This window comes from Phyllobates terribilis, unplaced genomic scaffold, assembly GCF_046119375.1.
Source record: "Phyllobates terribilis strain yellow unplaced genomic scaffold, ASM4611937v1 Scaffold_1__5_contigs__length_1240528914, whole genome shotgun sequence".
NCBI classification, from domain to species: domain Eukaryota; kingdom Metazoa; phylum Chordata; class Amphibia; order Anura; family Dendrobatidae; genus Phyllobates; species Phyllobates terribilis.
The window spans coordinates 225,564,864-225,584,641 of record NW_027362761.1 but is presented as its reverse complement, the minus strand read 5'-3'; the positions used below and the strand labels follow the sequence as shown (position 1 = coordinate 225,584,641).

At 47.7% G+C, this 19,778-nt stretch overlaps 1 protein-coding gene across 2 annotated transcripts in view; it reads left to right on the top strand.

The window, feature by feature from the left end:
- Positions 1–19,778, top strand: part of SHC3 (SHC adaptor protein 3) — a 143,388-nt gene that overhangs the window by 92,060 nt on the left and 31,550 nt on the right. For both annotated transcript variants that reach the window (XM_073671006.1, XM_073671005.1), the window contains exons 5-6: positions 6,373–6,492; positions 9,740–9,793. In XM_073671006.1, the coding sequence (XP_073527107.1) occupies positions 6,373–6,492; positions 9,740–9,793 (174 nt within the window). The remainder of the gene's footprint in view (positions 1–6,372; positions 6,493–9,739; positions 9,794–19,778) is intronic.

Sequence of the window (19,778 nt, the reverse complement as noted above, 5' to 3'; positions counted from 1 at the left end):
AAAGGGGAATTACCTGTACCTATTCAAGATTTTTGGAGGTTTTTTTCGGAGGAGGAGTCTAGTTGAGTTTGTTCCGGGAGATACTGATGCACTCCCTGGGCCATGGGGTACTCGGTAGCCGGGCCAGTCGTTGCTAGGGGAGATGCCCCAGTGGTGGTGACCTGGTCCGTGACCCAGGGCGGTCAATAAAAGGGGATTTTAAAGAAAGGGATTATAGTTTTTATGAAATGTTCGTGTCGCCACCTGTGGTATGCGTGTATTTGGAGCCGCCGCTGCGGAGCAGGTCCTCTGGAGCTGTTGTTAATGCAGCAGAGTTGGTTTAGCTCTCCACAGGTAGAGCTAAGCTCCAGGGCAGTGTAGATGTTGTATGAGGTAGATGTGACGGGTGCTGTGTAGCGCAGGCAGGTGATGGCGCAGCAAATTCACAGAGACAGTGGGGTGCAGTCTTCAGGGTTTTACTCACAGTTTGCCAAGATTCCAGGTTACAGTTACCGGTGTATAACCTCCCACGTTGTCCTGTGTCTACTCAGGGAGGGGTTCAGCAATCCCTCAGGTATGTCAGAAGTACTTAACGGGACCCCATTCTGTGTGCCTTTCTCAGTCGTCTTCCTGCGCTGGCTCTCACCCTCCTGCCCTGCGCCTCACAAACAGTGTCCCAAGCCGGTAACCTCAGATCTTTGTGGGCAACCTGGAGTTCCCTGGATCCTGTGCGGCTACCTTTTTGGCGATTAATTGTGGCTGTGGCAACTACACCCTGAAAGTGCAGAAGCCTCCGGTTTCTAGTTGAATATGCAATTCTCACTAGTTAGGCTTGATCCTTCCACTCCTGGTAGATTCGGGCATACGGATGGCCTCCAGCACTTCCCGTACCCCTAGGATCCACTCTTTCTTTCTTGTAGCCTTCCACCCTGCTCCTCTCCTTTCTTCAGTCTCTCTTCCTCCTGAGCAGAGCTCCTGCGGAGCTCCTGCTCCCTTCACTGTCCTCCTCTGACTGAACACCACTCCTCTCACACCCAGATGGCTTCCTTTTTATAGTACTCCTTCTCAAGTGCTCCCCTGATCTTCTTCCTCCAGCCACACCCACTACATGGTTCCCCCTCTCTTGGTTCCCCCCACCCCAGCCAGGGTCAGGGCTCAGCAGCGCAGCAGTGCATCTTGCTCCTCCTGCCGGTCTGGAGTAGTGTAGTGTTGGATGCAGGTGTTTGGGTCCCGGGCAGTACTCCATCCTTACCTGAGAGTGGGATACTACACCTCTGGGTGAGATGCAGTACCTCTGTGGCGACTGAACCCCCAGGGGTGCCACACTACTCTTCCCAAGAGTCGCTTGTTTAATCAGACTATCCCTGAAAGAAAGGCCTTGGAGGAGTACATACAGACCAGCCTGGCTGCTGGTCACATTAGACCTTCTAAATCGCCTGTAGCAGTTGGATTTTTCTTTGTTAAAAAAAAGGACGGGGGTTTACGTCCATGTCTAGATTTTCATGAAATTAATAAGATTACCGTACGCAATTCCTACCCATTGCCATTAATTCCTGACTTGTTTAACCAGTTAGTGGGGGCCAAGTGGTTCTCTAAGATTGATCTCCGGGGGGCATACAATTTGTTAGGAGTGAAGGAGGGTGATGAATGGAAAACTGCTTTTAACACTCCGGTAGGTCATTTTGAGAATCTGGTGATGCCTTTTGGTCTTACCAATGCACCTGCATTTTTTCAGAACCTTATTAATGACATCCTGAGACCTTTGATTGCTAAGAATGTGGTTGTGTATTTAGATGACATTTTGATTTATTCGCCAGATCTGGAGTTCCATTGGCAGAGTGTACGTGAAGTTTTGCAGTTATTGAGTGATAATTCACTCTTTGCTAAGCTGGAGAAATGTGAGTTCGCTGTGCAGAAAATTCGTTTTTTGGGCTACATTGTCTCCAGCGAGGGCTTTGAGATGGACCCGGTGAAGGTTCAGGCTGTGCAGGAATGGCCTAGGCCTATTGGTTTGAAATCTATACAGAGATTTTTGGGTTTTGCCAGTTATTACAGGAAATTCATTAAGAATTTTTCTGTAATTGTTAAGCCTCTAACCGATCTCACCAGGAAAGGTGCGAATACGGTCCAGTGGACTACTGAGGCCATTGAAGCATTTAAGTATCTCAAAGAGAGGTTCACTTCTGCCCCTATCCTTATGCAGCCTGATGAGACCAAGCCTTTTTTGGTCGAGGTCGATGCTTCATCGGTGGGGGTCGGAGCAGTTTTGTCTCAGGAGAACAGGGATGAAGTACATCCTTGTGCCTTCTTTTCGAAAAAAATTTCGGAAACCGAACTGAATTATGATGTTGGAAATCGGGAGTTGCTGGCTATTAAACTCGCTTTTGAACATTAGCGTCATTTTGTGGAAGGCCCTAGATTTCCTAGTCAGGTTTTCACAGATCTTAAGAATTTGATCTATCTGGATGCTGCCAAGCGCTTGAATGCCCGTCAAGCTAGGTGTGCACTTTTTTTTTCTTGGTTTCATTTTTCTGTTACCTATATCCCTGGTACTAAGAATATTAAAGCCGATGCTTTATCTCGCAGCTTCTCTCCTACGGTCGGTGCCAAGGAGGAGGAGAGCATTTTACAGAAAGGAGTTGTGGTGGCGGCATTGGACTCCATTTTGGAGAATGGGATTCTGAAAGCTCAAGATGATGCTCCATCTAACACTCCCCATGGGAGGTTGTTCGTGCCTAGAACCTTTAGGAGAGATTTGTTTGTGGAGTGTCATGAGTCTCGGTTAGCAGGTCATCCAGGAATTTCTGAGACTAAGAGACTTATCAGTTGCAGTATTTGGTGGCCTGGATGGCAGAAAGAAGTCATCAAGTGGGTGCGTCAATGTACTGTGTGTGCTAGGTCAAAGGCTTCACATACTCCTGCTGCGGGGTTGCTTTGCCCTCTGGAGGTTCCTAGTGCGCCTTGGATGCATCTCACAATGGATTTTATTACTGATCTGCCTGTGTCCGAGGGTTTTACTGTCATCTGGGTGGTCGTGGACCGTTTTTGTAAGATGTGTCATTTGGTTCCATTCATTAAGTTGCCCTGCGCCAAGACACTCGCTAAGGCGTTTGTTAAGGAGATTGTCAAGCTTCATGGCGTTCCCACGGATATTGTTTCTGATAGAGGACCTCAGTTTGTGGCTTGCTTTTGGCTTGCTTTTTGTGACAGGTTGGGAGTCCATTTGTCATTTTCGTCTGGGTATCATCCTGAGTCTAATGGACAGACTGAAAGAAAGAACCAGGATGTAGAACAGTTTTTGCGTTGTTTTGTGGCGGACAATCAAGAGGTGTGGTCTGAGTTTCTGCCTCTCGCAGAATTTGCTCTTAACAATCATACATGCTCCTCAGCTGGGTGTTCTCCTTTTTTTTGTTGTACTGGGAGACATCCGTCTTTTGGCTCGTTCTCCAAATTGGGGTCGGCGGTGCCGGAGGAGGAGAATTTTTCCGGTGATTTGGAGAGAGTGTGGACTAATGTACGTTGCAACCTTCAAGAGGCTAACAAGAAATCCAAGAAGTATTTGGACAGGAAACGTAAGGAGGTTTTGTTTACTGTGGGTAACATGGTTTGTTTGTCCTCAAGGAACTTGCGGTTGAGGATTCCCTCTAAATAACTGGGTCCTAAGTTTGTGGGTCCATTTAAAGTGCTTCAGGTTGTTAACCCATCTGCGGTTAGGTTGGATGTCCCTACTTCCTGGAAGATTAATCCTGTGTTTTATGTTTCCTTGTTGAAAAAAGCTGATGTATCAGATAGGGATGCCACTGTCACAGTTCCTCCTGTGGTGGAAGACGGCGAATATGAAATTTCTTGTATCTTGAATTCTAGATGGCATAGAGGGAGATGACAGTATCTCGTCTCCTGGAAGGGTTTCGGTCCCGAAGATATCTCCTGGGTAAGGACGGATGATGTCTCTGCTCCTAGGCTTGTTAGAGCTTTCCACAAGAGGTTTCCGGATAGGCCTGGGCCTGGAGGATCCGGAGGATCCTCATAAAGGAGGGGGTACTGTTAGAACCCACCTGTTTGTTTTTTCCATCTTGTGTTTTGCGGTCACGTGACCATCTGCCTTTATATTCCAGCCCCGCCCTTTTGGCTGTGCTGAACTTCAGTGTTGTTTGACTGCTTTGCTAGCCAGGTGCTTCTGTGCCTCTCTCTGTCAGTTCGCTTGGTCCTTCTGGGACCTTTAATACCTTTTTGTCAGTTTATCTTTTTGTGTTCTGCAACAACATTCTCTGTTCAGGAGGTGTCCCATTTTTGTTCCAGTCCTTAGTTCTTTTAGGGACCCCTTCCCTTTATGCATTAGTTCTTCGTTCAGACTAGCCGAGGACTAAGGCGGGTCTGTTCGCAAGGAACAGGCAGCCCACTACATCATAGGGATTCAGCTTAGTCTTACTGTAGGGATAGCTTTCCCCTTTCTTTCCTTAGTACTTGTAGCAGATCATAACACTTATTTATCCATCTGCTTTTTGAAGATTGACAACAGGTTCTCAATGGGATCAATATCAGGGGAGTTTTCTGGGAAATTGGTGATGAATAATGCTTTTCCCAGCATGCTGGAGCACCATGTCAGAAGGCAAAAGTGATAACGAAGTGGATTGGTGAACAAAACATTGAAATTTTGGGTCCATGGCCAGGAAACTTCCAAGATCTGAATCCCACTGAAAACCTGTGATCAATCCTCAAAAAGCGAGAGGACAAACAAGAACACAGAAATTGTGATAAACTCCAAGCAATGATCAAGCAAGAATGGGCTGCCATCAGTCAAGATTTGGCCCAGAAGGATATATCCAACATGCCAGGGAAAGTTTCAGAACTTTTGAAACCCAGGGAAAATTGCAAAAGTTTTGACACATAAGCATAAAACTCTGTAAATATTGAGTCTTTACATAAACTTCATGCATTTGTCAATAAACGTTTAAAGGGAACCTGTCATGTTAAAAAATGCTATTAACCAGCAGATATGGGGTTAATCTGCAAGTTAATACCATCCTAAAGCTGCGGATGGAGGAAATGAACATTATTCCTACTTGCAGCCTTCGACTTTCAGTCATAAAGATGAGGACGTCGTGGCTTCAGTCATAGCTCAGTAGACAGTGAGCAGCGGCTGTAACCACGCCCCGACACTGACTGACAGCACTAATGCACTACTGAGCCGGCTGTCAGTCAGTGTCAAGGCACGGTTACAGCCCTGCTCACTATGTATTGAGCGGTAAGTGCATCAACCCCGACCGCGCCTCTATGAGTGAAATCCGGAGGCTGCTAATAGGAATAAAGTTCATGTCCTCATGGTACTCGTGTTTTCAGTGCAGCAGCCGCACAGCTTTAGGATGCTATTAACCTGCAGATTAACCCTGTATATACAGGTTAAGTTCCCTTAAAAATACTTATGAAATGCTTATAATTGTACTTTAGTAACTATAAAAACATCTGGCTAAAAGATCTAAAAACACTGAAGCGGACAACTTTATGAAAACCAAAATTTGTGTCAGTCTTAAAACTTTTGGCCATGATTGTACATTGAAAAAGGGATGAGGAGATCACGCTTTACAGGTCTGAATATACCGAATGTCAAAAAATGCAGGGGTGAGGAACCTTCTTTCTGCCAAGGGCCATTTGGATATTTATACCATCTTCCCGGGCCGTACAAATCATGCTCTAACTCCACCCACAAAGTACGTCCTGACGCTGGCACTGGTGTCAGGATGTAATCTTTCATTGCACGTTCCTCAGCCCTCAGTAGTGAACACAGCTTACTCGTTCTCACGGAGCAAGAAGAAATTAATGTGCTGGTGGTCATCAAAACACTGCCGTCCCAAGCACTGTGGTGTCTGGGAATCTGCCAGGGGCTGGAGAATAGGTCATTGTGGGCAATAAATGGCCCTTGGGCCTGAGGTTCCTCACTCCTGTCTTAGAAGATGAAATGGAAAAATGAGCCAAAATATAGAACAACTTGCATTTCTTGTACGGTTCCTTTTTTAATAGTGTAAATTTATTTTAGGTGAATGGATGATGCTTATGTCCACTAGAGCTGTGGTTTTGGTGTGACTCCATTATTGGGAGTGTCAAAAGGGAACCTGTCAACTAATTCATGCTGCCCAGGTCACAGACTGCATGAATCAGAGCCTGGCTGCACAATTACTGCCAGATATATTTCTCTTTGAAACGCTCCAATGTTTCAGAAAAAAATTACTTCAGAGATCCCATGTTCCACTGCAGATGATTGACAGGTCTTTCCCTTTTAGAGAGAGAAAGACCTGTCAGTCAGCTGCAGCAGCGCTGGGAAAAGACGTCCGGAGGTGACGCCAGCCCTTGCTTCCTCTTTTTCTCATGCAAGTATGTTTTTTTTTTTTTTTCTAGCCAGCAAATAAAATCCTCTCTAGCATCTTAGGAAAGAGCAACCTCCAGTTTGCAGGAATGTGTATAACTTTGAATATATCTACAACCAGCTTAAACATGATGACTCCTGATTCAAAACAGGTATGAGCAACTCACCGTATAGAAAACGCCTTTTTCAGTTATGAAAAATCTGATAAAAATGCCATTGCTTCTTTCTTGTAATATCACCCATTTACCTGTTTATAGTCCAGTCTAGCTAAAGAATACTTTTTATTTTTTTTTGCGCTACCATGGCATTTTATAGTATAGTAAAATCATAATAAACCATAATAACACATAGTTAACCTAAAATCTGTCAGTATCATTAATTTGGGATTTTATGAAACCCTGATGTGGAAGACTGAGATGAGCAGTTTTATAGGAGAAACAGAATGCTGTTCATGTTTTTATCTAGGACTGCTTATTTATTTTGTTCTCCCCTTTTTTGCTTTATCAAGTCCATATAAAAGAATATAAGCATGAAAAGATGGATGGAGAGCTTGTCCTGCTGTGTCAAAAATTATAACTGATCAGTATAAACAAGGCCCTACTGTACTGAATAATAGATTTCTGAGCCAGGAATGGCTGTGATGTATGTGATGAGGATGCTCCTGGTCAGAACCCATCTAGTGGGCACAACCTCGCCCAATATATTGAGCGAGGCCGCGCCCTGTCTAGTGATGCGGCCGTCACCCACTAGATGGGTTCTGCCCCGGAGTATGCATAACACATACATCACCGCCGTTCCCATATCAGAAACCGGTGAATCCTCGCAGCACACATCCTCACTTGTGCTGGGGAGACTCATAAGTCTGCAGTCACACCGAGTGACTGCAGACTTATCGATTTAGACTGAACAACCCCGTTAAGTTGCTGCTGACGTGAATTGAAATCCAGTTATAAATTTTATGGAAATATTCAAAAAGAAGCTACTTTATTCAAGTATAATGTGAAGTTTAGCTGGTTAGCTATGGGTCCCTCTTCCTTGTAGCAAGCGGGCATGCATTGTATTCCTAAAGCAAATCACATCAATGAATGAACATGAAATGCCTCCGCAAACTGTTGGCTGAGGCAGGCAGCACTTACCAGAGCAACAGTTGGAAGTACATTTGTCATAGAAGGCAGGAAGCCCGAGTACCAGTGTCTGCAATACATGTACATAATGAAGACATGCCTCTACTCAATGGTCAATGGGATGTGAAGCAGTGACTGAAAGAGGAGGAACGTTTTAAATGCAAGTGTCCTTAGTGCTGCATGCAGATAGCATCTGTCAAGGTGACCATCTTGGTTTAATAGAAAATCGCGGAGGGGCTATTAAACTTTCTTTTTTTAATGTGAAGTTCTTGCCAATTTTGTCTACAGCTTTGAGACAACCCCTTTGTTATCTCCATTTACAAAATACCAGCTTCCTATAGCCAGCAATATTCTGCTGATGGCGGCTATAGAAAGATGGAAGGGAATGTGAATTTTTTGTGGCTCGGGTTTTGCACCCAAATCATTGTATTTAAAAACAGGAATTAGTTTAAAAGATTTATATTTGGGATTGAATGATAATGTAGTTCCATGAAACAAACTGGAGCAAACAATAGTGCAGTACATCATGTGTTATGAGGGAAGCAATGAATACAACATAAGGAGTTGTCTGACTTTGGGGTACAAGTCCGCAGTCACTGCATGCACTGTGAGGATTCTCTGGTGCCAGGAGCAGGCGATCACATGACCGCAAGTATGCGATATGCATACACGTGGTCACATGCCTGCTAGACGTGCGCGGCCTAGATCATTGCAAGTATATTGTGTCAGGCAGGACACATCTAGTCGGAATGTGGCCATAAGTATACAAATTGCATACTTGCAGTCAGATGACCGCCCACTCTTGGTGCCCACACCGGAGAATTATCGCAGAGTATAGTGCAGAGCGGCTGCAGGTTTGTACCCCAAGGCCAGACAACCCCTTTTAAGATGACTTGTCACTTCTCAGAAATATGTAATTTTTTTAACTAATGTGAATGCTGCTGTTTTCCTGAATGTGGCGTTATTTTTGTTCCCGGCACTTCTCTATTCTCTATTCCTGAGATATGGTCCCCTCTTTCCTATATTTAACCAATTCATGATGATGTTTTTGCCAGAATTGGGATGTAAAACACCTTCAAATGTCACAATATTTTTGTGCAACACAAAGATGCATACAAAATTTTGCAGTTTTTGTCGGTTTCATGCCAATTTCGTCCAGTGGACATCGTCGGGCCAGGACGGGTTGTGGCAGAACCCGCCTGACAAATTCATAAAATGTTGTGGCAGACCTAACGTACCTAACCCCAGAAATGTTACTCCAGTAGTGAAATTTCTAGGGCAGGTCCCCAAAGGAACACGCTAGTTGTGCACCTCTTAATGAATTAGGCACATCTTTCTCAAGCACACTCATCACAAGACTGCACAATGCCAGTCTTAATGAATTAAGCCACTAGACTTTTTAAAAGGAATCCGTCAGCAGGTTTTGCTTTGTAATCTGAGGACAGCATGTGGTATTGATTAACATACAGAATTCAGCGATGTGTCACTTATCAGGCTGTGTGCTGTTATTTGCTTAAAGTGTAGGTTTCCTACCAGTCTTTATCATTACTGTGACTATCTGGCACGTGAGCACTCATCCAACCACGCCCCCTCCTGTGATAAGCAGCTTGCTATTACTATACAATGTACACAGAATGCCTGGTGTGGGCGGGGGCAGCTTTTCAGCTCTGCTTAATACTAAGAACTCTGATTGTGTCACAACTGCTGTCACCAATAAACTAAGTGATACATCATTGGATTCAGGGTCTCTTTTCCTACATCATGTCGCTCTCAGATGAGGTACAAAAAACCTGCTGACAGATTCCCTTTAACCAACTGGTTGTGGTCGTCTAGAAGAATATCATAGAGAATAGGTAAGGACCATACCCTCTTAGCACAAAAGATTTACATACATTGAAGAGGTGGCCATATCCTTTCAGGAGAACTTGCCGCATAATGTCTGTGTCTGCCTCTAGCTCCTCTTTCTCCTTCTCCCTTCTGCATAGAATCTTATGAGCACCAACTTTGACTTTGTCTTTACTGTTGAATTTAAAATTAATCTTCAGTCCAGGAGGAGAAAGACGCAGATTTCAGTGATAAGACATATTTCAAAGCTGCTTATTTATGAAATCAAAATTAAAATGACGGTTATTCTTTAAGGTACACAAAGATATTATTTATTTTTTATTACTATTATTGTATAAATTAATATTTTTAGGGTATCTAAAAACAAGTATACAGTACATAGATGCCTACTTGACCTAAAGTATTATTTCCACTGTTTATTCTTGTACAGATCATAGCAAACCATCATATGCAGTCCATTTCCTTTGCATCTGGTGGTGATCCGGTAAGTACTTTTACGTTTTTGGTTTCATGTAATTACTAGCAATATAGAGAAAACCCAGCAGACACATGAAATGATTCCTACTACTCCATAATGAGATGATGTTATAAAAGTATTCATCTAATTTCCTCTGTGCAACCTGTAACTTGATTGTACAGCTTATGTTTGCATATAAGTTGTAGGAAATAGTCGACAGACCAGTATAATACATTGGGAGACGTGGTCAGAATCTAATGTTATAAAGATCACTCTAAATTTGGAGTAGGATGCTGAGGGACAACTGAACTAGGGTCAAGGCACATGAGAGGATACAATCTGTGCCCGCGCAGCAGCAAGCATGTCACAGGCAGTGTTTAAAGTTCTGCTCCCAGCAGGGGCAGAGGTTTGTAAAAATAGAAAAATAGTCTTCATTTTATTTATTTAGTAGGCATTCAATTATTCTACAGAGCTTTACAAATAATTTATTAGTTATATTAATATCTTCCCTAATAAAAAATTACAATTCTTTTGTGCTCTCTTGATTCCATAGGAATGTTTATCTTGACAGTAAGAGAAAACACCCGCCGCTCATATGGACTTATATTAATTAAATGGATGAGATAAAATCTGTATCACATGCTTGCTATTAGGCTATATTCACACATTGCTCTTTTATGCATTTTTTGCAGCTTTTTTAAGCATATTATAGTACCAGCAAAAGCTGTAAGATTTCAGAAATCTCATGCACATCTGTGTTTTTTTTTTTACATGACTGAACTGGAAAGCTGCAGTGTTTTTGAAATCTGCAACATGTCAATTCTTTCAACGGTTTCGCAGCATTTTTACAGCTTTTTTTCACTCATAAAAAAGAATGAAAAAGTTCAGAAATGCTTAAAAAATGCAACTAAGCATGTTTGATGAATAAAAATAACTTTATGTACTGAAGACAAATTCACCCAAGTAATCTGCACCAATAAAAGCGGCAAAAGACACCGCAAAAACACAGTGAAAAACCTTGCTAAAACACAGAAAAAAAGCCATTTTGAATGCAGCATTTTTACTGCAAAGAAACAAAACGTGTAAACATAGCTTTATACCTCTGTGTTTTCAAATAATATTCCTAAATTCAGAGATGAAATTGACAGACCTGAAAGTCCGAGTGCATTTCGGGCAATTATATGCATATTTTATATTAGTTGTATAAATAAGACTTAAAGTGTTAGTCTCAACATTATACTAACAGTTACACTTAGAAAGTGATTGTGAAAACAAGCAACTTGCCTATTATTAAAACCTCTCAGTTTTCAAGAACGGAGAGATTTTTCATTTTCATGCTCATGGTCCGGGGGTATTGGCCACCACTGCAGTCTGGCAGTGGTGGCTGAGCATGCACAATGTGTACAAGTTCTTAATAGAAGTTATAAGTGCTGGTCTAAAGTTAGCTAGGTTGCTGAAGTGCCCAGGTAGGCCATCTTTCGTGCCCCTGCTCTATTCCGCTGCTGCGGCAGCATTGGAGATGACGTAATTCCATCCAGGGGAGCATCCCTGTCACTGGTCTAAACTATAAATCATTTCTAGAAAACTACGCCCTGGTAAACAGGAAACCATGAGACTGGGGAGCGATGCACTCCTGAAGATGAAACATGAGAACAACCCTTTAATCCATATGATATGGTTTGTGATATACATTTAATATGTACACCAAAACAATATCCTTACACATATGCCAACTTGGTCATACACTTTAATGAGTAAATGTATGCCTCTGGGGTGTAACTAGCATCCCATGGGTCCCCCAGCATCTTTTGGACTTGGAACTCTCCAAGACAATGTCAGTCCGCTTGTTGCTTATGCTACTGAGAGCAGACCATGTGGCCAAAATGTACTGCCATGGCCTATAGCATCTCCGGACCTGTCTCCTATCAAGCACATATGGGATGTCATTGATTGTCAATTGCAAAGGGAGCTGCCAGCAGTGGATCTTGATGATTTGTGTGCCTTGATGCATTCAGCGTGGCTGAGCATTCCTCAGACAACCATTAATAACCTCACTGTTAGCATGCCAAGTGCGTTTGTTTCTGCGTGTCGGGCTGATACTCGATACTGAATAAATTAAATGTTTTGAAAATTTTGCATTTTTCATCATTTGCATATCAGTAACATGTTCATCGATGCTTTGATTTCCATAATGCCACGACTTTTCGTACTTGATGCAATTTCAATGTAAAGTAACTCAGTAGCTGTAGTTTAAGATGGAGATTCTATATTATAGTTATAATGAAATATGTATTGGCTGGACCCTAAGCTTTAAAGGGGTTGCCCGGTCCAAATTGATAAGTCTGCAGTCACTCTGTGTAACGGCAGACTTTTGAATCCCCGCAGCACAGGCACTGTGCTCTGCTGGGATTGGCTGGTTTCTGAGCTGCGACCGACAGGTACATATGCGTTGTACATACCCTCGTCCAGAATCCGACTAGTGGGCGCGGCCTCGCTCCATGCACTTGTATAGAGTAAGGCCGTGTTTTGTCTAGTGAAGCGTCTGTTCAGTGGGCGTGGCCAGCTAGAGGGTGTGGCTTCACTAAATACAAGTTTATGGAGCGAGTCCACGCCCACTAGACAGGCTCTGGCCGGGAGTATGTGACGCGCCCCTGGGCCTGTGTCGCGCTGCGTTGCGCACGCGGGAGCTTACCCGGAGCCGGATCTCTTGAGGGTTGTAGTCTCGTGGCGGTGACCCGGTCCGTGCCCAGGGAGTCAAACTGAGCGGCGATGTATCAGCGGTAGATGTTGCATGACTACGCCACCCGTTGAATGCAGCTATGGAGCTGCCGCTGCAGGACAGTCCGCTGAGGCCGGTGGATGGATGGTGCAGCGTAGATGGTATAACCCCCAACGGGAGGGGTATGGCCTCAGGGCAGCAGATGTGGATGATGGGGGTAGCAGGAACCACTCGGAGACGGTACGGTGTAGTTCAGGGTCTTTACTGGTGACAACGATAGACCCTCCCGGAGTACTGGCTAGTGATTGGGGCCTGGTCAGTCCTTGAGCAGATGGGATCTCCCCTGGCCAGGCGGAGTTGTAGGCCTCCCAAACTGACTGTACTCTTCTGGCTACCTTGCTAGAAGCGGGTATAAGTAGCCCACGTCCCTGAGTGTACCGTGTGGTGCTCACCCGTATGGCCGGTGACTCGGGGCCTTCTAATGGCTTCCGCTCCACGATGGCGGTGCTGGTCCCACGCGTGTGACCGTGCCTTCGGGCTTCTTGGCCAGAGGACCTGAAATCCCCTGCCTGACGGATTCTGCTGCTGGGTAGGAGTTAGTCCCCACAGCCTCGGACTCCGGGTCCGGTAAGAAATCTTCTCAGTCAGGGCGAGCTCTGCAGCTGCCAGCCCCTGACTCGTAGTAGTATTGCTTCTGCTGTTTCTTGTCTCTACTCTCCTTGACTGCTAACCCTGCTTCAGCCCCGGGTTTTTATAGGGGAAGTTCTTCCCCTCCCAAGACTGGGCAGGAGGTGTGGCATGCACAGGATCCCTGACCAAAGGACCTCCCACCTGCTCTCAGACATAACATTACATTACTGTGGGAACCAGACCCCTGGGGTGCCACATTCCCCCCTAGTAAAATTTAGTACTCCGGGACTAAACACATTTTAGAAAAACATAACAAGATATAACAATAACAATACAATAAGAAACACATAAAGGTGGTCACGGCATGTCCGTAACCGTGTGCAGTCTTTGAAGAAAGCAAGGTGTCCATTTCACCAAAACAGGGAGACGTAACCAGGTAGGGGTCTGTCCTACCCCGAGTCCTTAACAGTCTCTAGTCCATCCTGGGTTACGCTCCAACTAATTGTACAAGGATTCCCGGTAGATCCACCAAGGATTCCTAAAAATAACTGGAAACACAAAATTATACACAAGCAACAATACACAGATAAACATAAATAAAACAACTTATACACTTCAAATCCTCCAGCGTGCGGGTAACTGGCCTCTAGTGGCCCTAGTGGACCTACGGAGCTGACTGTCTGGCCCTGAACTACAGGGTGTAGGAGCTGTCAAGGGTAAACTGGGCAGCTGTCTACCGGCTCTTTGTCTCACTAGGGGTACGGCAGGCTCACTATAAGCAGAGGGTTGATCCTCCTGTTCTGCTTGTGTGGAGTCTTCTGCCTCCTGGACCGGCTGTTCTTCCAGCTCTACCTGTTGCCCCGTAGGTGCTTGGGATGCTGGTTGGAGGAAGGTGAGTACGGGTACCACAACTGCACCATTGACTTGAGTCCAAGACCGAGGGAAGTCCCCGAGCACAGTACTAACCATATCTTCCCTTTCCTCTACGGGTCGATGGTCTTCTTGTTCCTCTTCAGGGTTCCTCAGTTGTTCGGGACACTTCTTCAGGTGGTCCCGGGATACAATGGCTGTAGTTTCCCCTCCGTCTTTACTGATGGTACAAACCTTCGGGTTCTCGTGGCTTGAGGGCAGTACGGTGTACGGGTCCTTCTCCCACTGGTCGTCCAACTTGTGGAGCCGTCTCTTCCTCTTCAAGACCTGCTCTCCGGGTACCAGGGGAACAGCGGGAGCATACTGGTTGTAAGTTTTCTCTTGTCTTTCCCTAGCCTGACAGAGACTTCGCTCCACGCTCTCCTGTACTCTCCGGTACTGCTGCTGCCTCTCTGTGTCCCAGTCTGCTTCTGGTGAAGTGTCCTCGGGTGTCAGGACTCCCATTTCCAGGTCAACAGGTAACTTACCAGGTCTTGCCCTCATTAGGTAAGCCGGGGTACAGTTGGTGGAACCTACCGGGATGTGGTTATATAGGTCCACCAGATCGGGCAGCTTCTCAGGCCACAGACTGCGTTCTTCCAGGGGCAACGTTTTCAGAAGATCCATTACCACCTGGTTCATTTTCTCACAAAGTCCATTAGTTTGCGGATGATAGGGTGTCGTCCTTATCTTCCGGCAGCCATACAGAGTGCAGAATTCTTGGAAGACCTCCGCTTCAAAGGCAGGTCCCTGGTCTGTCAACACTTGGTCCGGGTACCCGTGTGGACGGCAGAAATGCTGCTGGAAGGCTCTCGCTGCTGTTCGAGCTGTTAAGTCCTTGACGGGGACGACAACCAAGAACCGGGAGTAGTGATCCACGATGGTTAGTGCGTAGACGTAGCCACTTCTGCTTGGGGTCAGTTTTACATGATCCAAGGCTACCAGTTCCAACGGCTGCCGGGTGACGATGGACTGCAGGGGAGTCTTCTGGCTGGCACGGTCCTTCCTTCTTAGGTTGCACGGGCCACAGTCTCTGCACCACTTCTCAATGGTTCCCCTCATGCCTACCCAGTGGAATCGCTCGCGCAGCAGGAACTCCAGCTTCTTCCACCCGAAGTGTCCAGCTCCGTCGTGGTATGCCTCCATCACCATGGCTGCGTCTCTTCGTGGCACCACTACTTGCCAGAGTAGTTCATGCGTCCGGGAGTTAACCATTCTGCGGCACAACTTCCCCTTGTAAAGGAACAGTCGACTCCTCTCTGCCCATAGTTGTTTGGCTTCCTCCGGAGCGTCTGGTTCAAGGCAAGCCTCCGGGCGAGTCAGCATCTCCTTCACCAGTCGGACGGCAGGGTCGCTGTCTTGCGTTTCCGCCCAGTTGTAGTGAGGTAAGGGGTTCAACGTAGCAGCCTGCTTACTCCTTACCCGGTGGGAGTACTGGATAGTCCCATGACGGTGGAACGCAGGGAGTTCAACTTCTTCCAGTCCCTCCGGATCTTCTCCTTCGTCCGGCAGGTTGGGCATCCTGGACAGGGCGTCCGCGTTGGTATTGGAGCTTCCGGCCCGGTATTTGATTGTGAACTCGTAGTTGGACAGACGGGCCATCCACCTCTGCTCCAGGGCACCGAGTCTTGCCGTGTCCAGGTGTGTCAACGGGTTGTTATCCGTGTACACGGTGAACCGGGAAGAAGCGAGGTAATGCTTAAAGCGCTCGGTGACTGCCCATACTACGGCCAGGAACTCTAGCTTAAATGAGCTGTAATTCTCGGGGTTCCTTTCGGTGGGTCGCAGCTTTCGGCTGGCGTAAGCGATTACTCGTTCCTTCCCCTGCTGGATCTGGGACAGTACGGCTCCTAGCCCGATGTTACTGGCGTCGGTGTAGAGGATAAAGGGCTGGCTATAATCCGGGTACGCCAGGATTTCGTCCCCCGTGAGGGCCATCTTCAGCTGGCGGAAGGACTCTTCTTCCAGCTCCTCCCATTTGAAGGGCGGCTTCTGGTTCTTGGCCTTCCGGGACTGGCCTATCAGGAGGTCCTGCATAGGTGCTGCCTTTTTGGTGAAACCGGGAATAAACCTTCGGTAGTAGCCTACCAACCCGAGGAACTGCCGCACTTCTTTTACGCTGGAGGGGCTTGGCCATTCCTTAATTGCGGTGATCTTATCAGGGTCGGGAGCCACTCCGTCAGCGCTCACCACGTGTCCCAGGTACTGCACCTTTGGTTTCAGGAGGTGACACTTGGAGGGTTTCACCTTTAGGCCGTAACTCGCCAGAGCTTCGAACACTTCCGCCAGGTGTTTCAGGTGGTCCTCATACGTCTTGGAATATACGATGACATCGTCCAGGTACAACAGGACCGTCTCGAAGTTTCTGTGGCCCAGACAACACTCCATTAGTCGTTGGAAGGTTCCTGGTGCGTTGCAGAGTCCGAACGGCATGCAGGTGAACTCGCTAAGTCCCATCGGGGTGGTGAATGCGGTCTTCTCCCGGTCCGCCTCTGCTACAGGAACCTGCCAGTACCCGCTAGTGAGATCCAAGGTAGAGAAGAAGTTAGCAGATCTTAAAGCAGCCAATGACTCCTCTATCCTTGGTAAGGGGTATGCATCCTTGTGTGTGATACGGTTGATTTTCCGGTAATCTACACACATCCTCATGGTGTTGTCTTTTTTTCTGACTAAGACTAGTGGAGCTGCCCAGGGGCTACAGCTATCCCTGATCACCCCAGCCTCCTTCATGTCTCTAAGCATCCCCTTGGCGTGTTGGTAGTGTGCAGGGGGTACGGGTCGATACCTCTCTTTTATGGGAGGATGGTCTCCCGTGGGGATGTGGTGTTCTACCCCCTTGACTCGCCCGAAGTCTAACGGGTGTTTACTAAACACTCTCTCGTACTCTTGAACCACCCGATAGACTCCCTGTTTCTGATGTGAGGGAGTGGAGTCAGTACCCAAATGTAGTTGCTGACACCAGTCCTCCATTGTTTTCTTAGAGCCGTTACCTTCCTCCGGGTGAGATGGAGGCAAGGGTTCCACAGATTGTATAGCATTTTGGTTAATGGTATATAATTTGGCTAGCGTGGCATACCGGGGCAGGTACACTTCCCTCTTCCCGATATTGATTATGCGAACGGGCACCCTCCCATGGCGTACATTAACCACCCCCCGTGCTGTCAAGATGGTGGGCCTACTGTCTGAGTAAACTGGTTCTACCATTGCCTGGTAATCTCTACCTCTCAGACCAATAGCTGCCCGGCACCAAATCATCATTTCACTTTTTGGGGGCATGGCAATAGGAAAAGGGTCACACATTCTTACGCTACCAATCTCACCGCCGGAGAGTTCCACCTGTTGCCGTCGCATCAGTGCCCGGATCTCTTTCTGGAGCACCCGCTGCTCGCCGGAGCTGGCGTTCTTGGCAACCTGCTGTAAAAGGAAAATCACCTCTGCAAGACAATTTTCAATTACATTAGTTCCTAGAGTTATTTTTGGGTGACTCTCATGTTTGTCAATATCTACAATGATCAGTCCCTGTGCTGCCAGTTCGACTCTACCGATTTTGATGGTCACCTCTTTAAATCCGATCTGTGGCACGGGCTGGCCATTGCTGGCGATGATACTCAAGTCGTCGTCAGGGTAGCGGGTAATATCCGAGTCATTCCAGTACTGCTTAAAGAGCACGTACGGGATGGTGGTGACCTGTGACCCGGTGTCCAGTAGGGCACTCATGGGAATGCCATCCAGTACCACAGGCAAGACTGGACGTCCTCCCACATATCTGTCGCGCCAGTTCGATGGGCCTGGTGATCTTTTTCCTGGGGGTTGGCCCTCTACCCCAGGTTGTGCCCGTTTAAAGAACAGTACCTTGCCATATGTCCGGGTTGATTGCAGCGGCGGCAGATGGGTCGTCCGTCTTCGCTGTATCGGTCACTGGGTCTTCCTCTGGCCGGTGGGGTCCTCCTTGGTCGACGCCACGGGATGTCCTCCGGTCCGGATGCCAGCTGGATCTTCCCTGGGATGGAAGCCTGTAAAGACTGCACAGTTCGGGTTAACGCAGCAACGCTCTTAGCTAGCTCTTTGACCTGATGGTGTAGGTCTGGAGCCGGGTCATTGTCCAAAGCCTGCGCATCAGCTCCCACAGGCCCTGCCGACAAGGGCGCCGCCTCCTGGTGGTAAGTGATAGCAGGGCGCCTGTGGGTCACAACGCCACCCGGTGCCGGTTCTCGGAGCACCCGGATGGCTCTGTCCTTGAACTGTGCAAAGCCCAGATGGGGATCCTGTAAGGCCATTGCCCGCAACTGGGTTCGGTGGGTATTACAATACAGTCCCTCTATAAACTGTTCGGTCAACAGCCTGTCCTCGTTTCCCACTCCATCAGGGTCGGTCTGCTTAATGGCCCTCAGGGCCTCTTGTAGGTTTAGTGCATAGTCCCTTATACTCTCATGCGCTCGCTGCTTGCATCCGTAGAATCTAAGCTTAATCTCGGCTGAGGTGCGGGTATCAAAGGTGTCCTTCAGCCGGGTTAGTATCCCTGCGACAGTCTTCCTCCCAGGTGGCCAGGATTTTACTTCCCTTTTGGCTGCCCCGGTTAGTTGGGCCACCAGGATGCTCACTTTTTGCTCTTCTGTGAGGGGGTACACCTGGAAGAGGCTATCCAGCTTTTCTCTAAAGTCATGCAGGGTATGTGACTCCCCTGAGTACTGGGGTAGCCAAGCTGCTCCCGGGATATAGGGCATGGTGAAGGGCATAACTGCAGCAGCGGTGGCGCTGGCGGGGGTTGAGGCAATGAAGCTCTCCTCCGCATCCGTCATCTTCCTCCCCCCTAGTGGACCGTGGCCTACCTTGCAATGATCCTGTTCCGTAGGCCGCGGCTCCGCAGTAGATCGTCAGGGCTGAGGACCTTCCGTCGCGCTCCGGTGACGTCGGCGTCTGCTGGGCTTCTTCCAGGACCTTACGCAACGTCCGGACGTGAGGCGGGGCTTCAGTTCTCGCGCGCTTTCGGAGTCCACGCCCCTCTTCTTCCCGCGCGGCGTCCTCAAGATGGCGTCCAACGGCGGGAAAACTCCACGGATGGCGGGAAGAAGGCTGAAGATGGCGTCGGATGGCGGGAATCTTCACCGATGGCGGGAAAACTTCACGGATGGTAAGTTTTAAAAGTCTCTTTTTCAGGCACGCAGTACCCAGTGGTTGCGGGCACGAAATCCTGCCGACTACGCCAAAGTTGACGCGCCCCTGGGCCTGTGTCGCGCTGCGTTGCGCACGCGGGAGCTTACCCGGAGCCGGATCTCTTGAGGGTTGTAGTCTCGTGGCGGTGACCCGGTCCGTGCCCAGGGAGTCAAACTGAGCGGCGATGTATCAGCGGTAGATGTTGCACGACTACGCCACCCGTTGAATGCAGCTATGGAGCTGCCGCTGCAGGACAGTCCGCTGAGGCCGGTGGATGGATGGTGCAGCGTAGATGGTATAACCCCCAACGGGAGGGGTATGGCCTCAGGGCAGCAGATGTGGATGATGGGGGTAGCAGGAACCACTCGGAGACGGTACGGTGTAGTTCAGGGTCTTTACTGGTGACAACGATAGACCCTCCCGGAGTACTGGCTAGTGATTGGGGCCTGGTCAGTCCTTGAGCAGATGGGATCTCCCCTGGCCAGGCGGAGTTGTAGGCCTCCCAAACTGACTGTACTCTTCTGGCTACCTTGCTAGAAGCGGGTATAAGTAGCCCACGTCCCTGAGTGTACCGTGTGGTGCTCACCCGTATGGCCGGTG